Genomic DNA, 7,707 nt, shown 5'->3' on the forward strand with positions numbered 1-7,707 from the left:
GGAATCAATATGCTTGCAGAGGTAAACTTACTCATTGTTTTAAATGTTTATTATTATTATTATTATTTTTTTGAGAGAGAGAGAGAGACAGAATGTGAGCGGGGGACGGCCAGAGAGACAGGGAGACACAGACTCCGAAGCAGGCTCTGCTTCAACTCCACACAGGGCTTGAATCCGTAAGCCATGAGATCATGACCTGAGCTGAAGTTGGACACTTAACTGACTGAGCCTCCCAGGCTCCCCTAAACTTACTCATTCTTATGTTATCAAGAACAGCCCTTTGTCTAATGGTCCCAGAACCTTGCATCTTCTGTCTTGAAAAATGTTGCTGTTGTCTCTGTAATGTATCCTGATTATGCCACTTCTCTTCCATCTCCTTAAAATAAGGAAATCCAGTTATTTGGTTGACAGATGTCCTTGCCTTGTGTTTCATATCTAATATTTCAACTTGCTGGCATCAAGCAAGTGAGAGGGTAATTGTTTGTTGTTGTTGTTGTTGGATAATTCAGCAAGGATTTCATGCCAAGAAAGAAAGGTTTCTTTCTGTGCCATTTTCATGCCCCATTGTCATTCCTTCCTGTGTGCATTCTCCCATTTCCCTAACCAGAGAAACTAGCCCACAGTTAGGGGATGGCAATATGAAATCACAGAATGAGTATTGCAGATTGGAAGGGAATTTGGAAATCATCCAGTCCAATGGAAGTATCTTACTTTGATATGTTTATCTTTCCTCTCTTAAAAAGGGATGCTCCTCCCCAATAAGGGAAGGCTTGAGTCTGATCATCTTATCCTAAGAGTCAATCTGACAGCTTTTGTCATATTGTCACCAAGACAGGGATATGCTTTACGTACTTTGTTAGAATGTCATTTTTATATAAATAAATAGGGAAGATGGGAAAGCTCTCCTATGCAGTAGAAAGACAATTAGTAAATATAGTAGGAATGATTAAATTGGAAAATCATTATTTGGCATCTACCATAATAATTGAGGCAGGCAAGAATCATACATGGGTGCTACAACTTGCAGGTAACAATTTGAGAAGTAACAGAATACTTACCCCATCTCAATGTACCCCTTCTCCCCATACAAGATCACTGTTAATTAGGAAAGTAAAATAAGTTTGCACTTGAGTGATCTGGCAAATACCACCTTAACCAAATGTTCAAAATTAGGAATAGGACCAATACACAGCAGATGCCTCCTGGAATGATATGTTGGGAAGAACAGAACATCATTCTTGAGTTAGTCCTTCCCAAAACACACAACCTGAATCTAACGAGGAGGAAGCATCAGATAAAACCAAACTGATGGATGTCCTACGAAATACCAGGCATAGGGGCACCTGGATGGCTCAGTCAGTTAAGCATCCAGCTCTTGATTTTGACTCAGGTCATGATCTCACTGTTTGTGAGTTTGAGTCCCGCATCTGGCTCTGCCTTAATAGTGCAAAGCCTGCTTGGAATTCTCTCTTTCTCTCTATCTCTCTCTACCCCTCCTCCACCTCAAAAAAATAGATTTAAAAGCTTCAAAAACAATATCTTGGAATACAAAGCATGGCTCAGGAACTATTCTTGATGAAAGGGAACCCAAAGAGAAATAACTGTATGCAATGCATAATTCCTGGAATTTTTTCTACAAACGCCATTATTGAAATAATTATAGTTAAATCTAGAGAATGTCTTCAGATTTGATAATAGTATTGTATTAATATTAATTTCCTAGTTTTGAGAACTATATTATTGTTACATAAGGGGGTCTTTAGTTTTAGAAAACACACTCTAAGTATGTAAGGAAAAGAGACATTATGTCTGCAACTCATCATATCTACAACTAACTCTGGCTCAGAAAAAAAAATTGAGTACACACGTGTGTGTGTGTGTGTGTGTGTGTGTGTGTGTATGTATATCTAGAAAGAGAGAATAAAGCAAATATACTGATAGCATTTTTGAGAATCTGAGTGAAGGGTACACATGGGTTTTTTGTACTACTTCGACTTTTTGGTAAGTTTCCAATTATGCCTAAATTTAAAAAGTCAATTTAATGAAGTTTCTATGCATGCTTCATCACAACAGAAAAGCTAGACATATTTTGTATTATAATTTTCTTTCTTTTTTTTTTTTTAGAGAGAGAGTGTGAGTGGGGAACCAGGGCAGGGGGGTAGAGAAAGAGAAAGGATCTCAAGCAGCTTCCGTACCACTCAGTGTGGAACCTGACATGGGGTTCAATCCCATGACTCTGGGATCATGACCTGAGTCAAAACCAAGAGTTGGACACTCAACTGACTGAGCCACCCAGGTGCCCCTGTATTGTAATTTGTTTCACATTTCAAAGCTTTTATGTTTTATGTTAGGAGAAATAAAAATTCAGATTCAATAGAGATGCCCTCTTACAACAAAATGATGGGTTATTTTTATTTAGTATTTTTATTGTTGTGATAATTTGTCTGGAAATTAACCCAAGTTTTGTAGCATCAAGACCGCCCATAGATTTCTCGGTTAGCATTTATAAATTTCTGAAACAGAAAAAAAGCTGACCTGCAAATGAGAAGACCTGGCTTCTACTTTTGGTTCTACCAGAGAAATTTCTGAATCCAGCCTCTTAGCCTATAAACCTGGCCCTTCAAGGTGAAGAAACTGGAAGACAGAAGAGATACAGGACTGGCTGGAATTAAACTTCAATACACATAATGGGAAAACTCAACCATTATAAATAAAGAAGGGTTTATTATATTTCAGTATTGTTGCATGTTTCTTCCCAGTAACTGTGATAAAATGCTTAAAACAGTGTGCGTGCATGTGTGTGTGTGTGTGTGTGTGTTTTTAAAGAGCATGAGAGTGAATTGGGGTGCTTAAGTGGCTCAGTCGGTTAAGTGCCCTAGTTCGACTAGGTCATGATTTCATGGTTCGTGAGTTCCAGCCCAGTATTAGGCTCTGTGCTGACAGCTCAGAGCCTGGAGACTGCTTCGGATTCTCTGTCTCCCTGTCTCTCTGTCCCTTCCCCGCTTGCACTCTGTCTCTCTCTCTCTCTGTCTCTCTCTCTCTCAACAATAAACATTAAAAAATTAAAAAAAAAAAGTATAAGAGTGGTAGTTGTAAAACATATACCTATTTCAGCCCTTGCCTGCCAAATGGGAAGTTCAGGCAACAAAATGAGTGTGTTTACATTTAGGACGATGGAAAGCGATGAGTATGAATTCTTTGAGCCTGGAGAAACAAAGAGGCGAATGGGTACACGTGCAGCTGACGGCATCATGGGCAGGGCTTAACGAGTTGGGGGTAGCTCCTGTGTTTCCCAGTTAAAAGAATATTTAAAATGATAGCAACCTTGCCATAATGGCAAGTTATTAATTTTGGAGATGTTTATATTAAAGAGATAAGTGGAAATTTGAGCCATTGTTTACATTTTATCCTTTAACATTTGACATGTTTATTATTTTAGATCAATTGTTGCTTATCTGGAAATGCCTTCAGTGAAACAAAGGTTGCTTGAAATTAGAACTGTTGTCCTTTTGATTTTTAGCCTACCTAATTGCTTGCGAGGTATAATTACAGTATCTCACATTAGAGATTTTTATGCAGCAAACCACAAAGCACTGGTGACTGTCACTGGAGCCCATTTAATATTCTCTAATAGCTCACGCCACACCCAGTGTCATGGTAATAGTTTTTACCTGGAGAACTTATTTTCAGTCACCTGCTGACAGACAGGAACCCTGGGTAAGTAAAGGAAGAAAAGAATCATTCCGTTATGAAAAATATTGTTTTAATCCTAAAATACTGCTTGTGTTTCTTTTTCTTCCTCCTTCTCTTCCTTCCCTCCCCTCCCTTCCTCCCTCCCTCTATCTCTCCCTCCTTCCTTCTTTCTTTTCTTTTCTTTTTTCTTTTCTTGTCTTTTCTTCCTTCTATTCTTGTCTTTTCTTCCTTCTTTCCCTTTTTCTTTCTTTCTTCCTCCCTCCCTTCCTTCCTTCTTTCCTTTCTGTTTTACAGCATTATATTCTCTGCTTCCTTCCAAAAAGGATTTAAGGTGACTTACAAGAAAAGCCATAAACAACTGGTCTGTAAAATGTACAAAGAAAAAACAAAATCAAGAAAAGAAGACTATGTTAGTTGCAAAATTGAACATTGTTTCTATAAATAAAAGTTACCTATTTTTTCCTTAGCATTATGAAACATAGAGATTAAGGGAGTCAAAATAAATTACATTGATCTTATGAGAAAAGAAGAAATATTTTCTTTTCAGTGGAGAGGGAAATTTATTACTGCTACCTGAATTCGAGTGAAAATTCTGACATAAGCTTTCCATAAGAGACAAAGATAAATCAGTGTTCCTTGTTTTGAAAAAAAAAACATGAAGTAACATATTTAAACTTGATTGGGTTGTTTGTTTTCTATTATCTTTTACAAAACTTAAGGTGAGTCTTTTAGGAGCTAATAAAAAAGGGTTCAAGTTCATAGCCTTCCAGGCAGCTAATAATGCAAGATGAACGACCAGATCCTGAAGAAATGTGTTCACTAGAAAAGTCTTAAAACTACACTTGACTACACATGAGAAAGATATTATTTTAAACATTACCCAAGTTAGTGTGAGTTTTGGTGTTGATTGGCAGAAAATTGGAGGTTATACTCTACAAAAAGCAAGAGTACTGAGTTCTTATATTCTACATTAATCTGGACTTTCTTGAATTTTTTCCATTCTCCTTTCTCTCTAGATTTTTATGAACATGATTTTAACTGAGATTATGAGAAAAAACTATCAGAGATTTAAACAACTAAGAAATGTGTTAGGGAGGATGGTGGTTGGGAGAGAATTCATGCAGCATAAGAATCAGTTCAATGTCTGCTAAGTGGCTCTATTTATTATCTTTCACTATAACACAGAGGAAACATGAAAACAGACATACAATATATTTAAAAATCTAGTGAGGTTAAGTGGCAGGTCATTTCAGAGTACATTTAATTTCAGTATCTTGGAAGCTTAAAATGAGAATTTGTCCTAAGAAGAAATGGGGACTCGAACTTTGCCCAGCAAAGCTTTAGATTTTCTCATTTATTCTCCAGAGTGAATTTCTTATGAAATATATATTTCTTATGAAATATATTCCACAGGGCTGATTTTACATCCTTATTCCTCAGGCTGTAGATTAGTGGGTTCAGCATGGGGGTAACAAGATTGTTCAATATCTGAATTATCGCACCAAGAAAGGCACTGGGATTGGGCTGGAGATAGATGATGATTACTGGTCCATAAGCACAAAGAATTGCAGTAAGGTGGGCACTGCAGGTTGAGAAGGCTCGTTGCCTGCCCTCCGCTGAGCGAATTTTTGATATGGAGATCCCAATGCGAGTGTAGGAAACAAGGATGAGAAAAAAGCAAATGAGAGACAAAAGACCAACATTTGTAAAACCGACCCTCTGGGCTAGAGACACATCACCACAGGCTAGAGGTAAGACTGCAGGTATATCACAGAAGTAGTAGCCCACCTGGTTAGAGCCACAGTAGGGCAACTGGAAGGTGAGGGAGGTTAGAATAATGGCATGAACACAGCCACCCATCCAGGTCCCTGTGGCCAAGATGGAGCAGACCCTGTGGTTCATGATGACCATGTACCTCAAAGGATAGCATATGGCGACAAAGCGGTCATAGGCCATCACTGTGTACAGGAAACACTCAGTGCAGCCCAGGAAGTGGTAGAAGAAGACCTGGGACACACAGCCCTGAAAAGAGATACCCTGATTCTGCCGTGAAAGGCATAACAGCATCTTGGGAACAGTTGTTGAGGAGAAGCCCAGGTCAAACATGGAGAGGTTTCCCAAGAAAAAATACATAGGAGTGTGAAGCCAAGAGGAGGAGATGATAGCTGTGAGGATGAGCACATTTCCCAAGAGAGTGCATAAATATAATGATGAGAACAGGAAAAAAAGGACAGTCTCTAGGCCCTCTGTCTCAGGGATTCCAAGCAGGATGAATTCAGTCACCATCGTGTGATTTCTCATTTCTATGGAAGAATCAACTCTTGGGTGTCTGTGGAAAGAAATCTTTCTTTGGTTAAATTTAATATGTATATAAATTAGCTGTGTTTAAGTCAGTGAACTGGAAAAGGAGGCAAATGATCTAGCAGAGTAGTGCTTCCTGTTGGAATTGTCTTCGTCTGCTTGCTTGTGTCCATACTGGGATCTCTCTGCAGTGAGGTTTCTATTTACAGGTGCTCCTTGTTACAATATCACTGAGAAGTCTTACATGATGGGTCTCCTATCTTCCATTCTTCATGCACACTATTAAATTGCATTGATTCCTAATGCTACTTTGTGATTCTAAAAGGACACATAGGAAGACCCAATGTCCTTATGATAAAGGTCCCATCTAAGGTTCTTATATTGATCTAAGACAATTTGGTTACATTAACTCTCCAAAAATCATTTATGAGCCACAAGTACAAAAGATACAGAACCTCTCTTACATTGTCTCCCTAAGTATGAAGTCAACAATGGGAAACCACCCAAAAGAAGGGTCTAAGATAGCTCTTAATGAACAAAAGGTTATATTTAACAGGGTTCATATGCTTTGGATTTTAGTGAGCTTGAGTAACTGGTAGCCGCCATTTCAGTCTCCAAAGTCTATCTCATCTAACCAGAACCAAGCTAAGCAATAGCCTGGTTTCAGGGCAGTAAAAGACACAGAGGGTAGTAGAGGCTCCTCTCCAACTTCTATGTTTAAAAAAAATTTTGTATCTTTCAACTTGTTTTATCTTTTCCAATACAGTGATACCCTTAAACTATAGATCAGCTCATGAATGCTATTCTCTAAGACCTTTATATGTCTGTCTATCATCTATCATCTATCTATCTATCTCTATCCATCTATCATCTGTCATTTTTAATTTTTTTTTTTGGTGATTGTGAAGTGAGGGGAAGAGTGAGAGCTAAAGTAAGAGAAGTTAAGGGCAAACTTTAGGCACTTACCTGGCAAACAGGGAACATAACTGCCTGGGCCTATTGAATGCTGTTTTCCTTTCCTTGTCCAGCAGAAGGAAGGAGCCCTCCCCTGCTAATTCCTATCTGCCTGTAGTCCACAGGTAGATATCCTGAATTCTTCTCTTTTCAGTCACTTTTAACTAGAATGCCACAAATCTAAACGTGCTTTAACTCCCTCACAGAAGTTTCCTCTCTGACTCCAGAAACTGTGATCATTCTCAAATACAGGAGACTTTAAATAATTACGTCTTCTTTTGGGTATTAATCCCCCAAGTCAGGGATCCCATTGAGTGAGAGAGCAATTAATACTGAATCTAATTGGACCTTGGAAATGAGAGAGAGGGGCTGGGGAGGGAAGAAAAGTGATTAAAGATGAAATCTTTTATGAATTCTGTTCTAAAATATACTTCAGTGGAATAATAATTTAAAAACTTCATTTGGTGCCTGTGTCATATATCTTATATGCACACTTATGTACTTACCACTCTTTTATGTTTATGTTTATTTGGGGGCGCCTGGGTGGCTCAGTTGGTTAAGCATCCAATTTCAGTCATGATCTCACAGTTTGTGGGTTCGAGTCCCGCGTCAGGCTCTGTGCTGACAGCTCAGAGCCTGGAACCTGCTTCGGATTCTGTGTCTCCCTCTTTCTCTGACCCTCCCTTGCTCATGCTGTCTCTCTCTCTCTCTCAGAAATATATACATGTTTATTTTAACAAATTCTGTTATTTTACTGCA

At 38.5% G+C, this 7,707-nt stretch overlaps 1 protein-coding gene across 1 annotated transcript; it reads right to left on the bottom strand.

The window, feature by feature from the left end:
- Positions 1–5,043: 5,043 nt before the first annotated feature.
- Positions 5,044–5,994, bottom strand: LOC144228527 (putative olfactory receptor 10D4). Its single transcript, XM_077760359.1, has one exon. The coding sequence runs from the start codon at positions 5,992–5,994 to the stop codon at positions 5,044–5,046; it is 951 nt and encodes a 316-aa protein (XP_077616485.1).
- Between the last annotated feature and the right edge of the window lie 1,713 nt (positions 5,995–7,707).

Source organism: Crocuta crocuta, unplaced genomic scaffold (assembly GCF_008692635.1).
Source record: "Crocuta crocuta isolate KB4526 unplaced genomic scaffold, BGI_CrCroc_1.0 scaffold335, whole genome shotgun sequence".
NCBI lineage: Eukaryota > Metazoa > Chordata > Mammalia > Carnivora > Hyaenidae > Crocuta > Crocuta crocuta.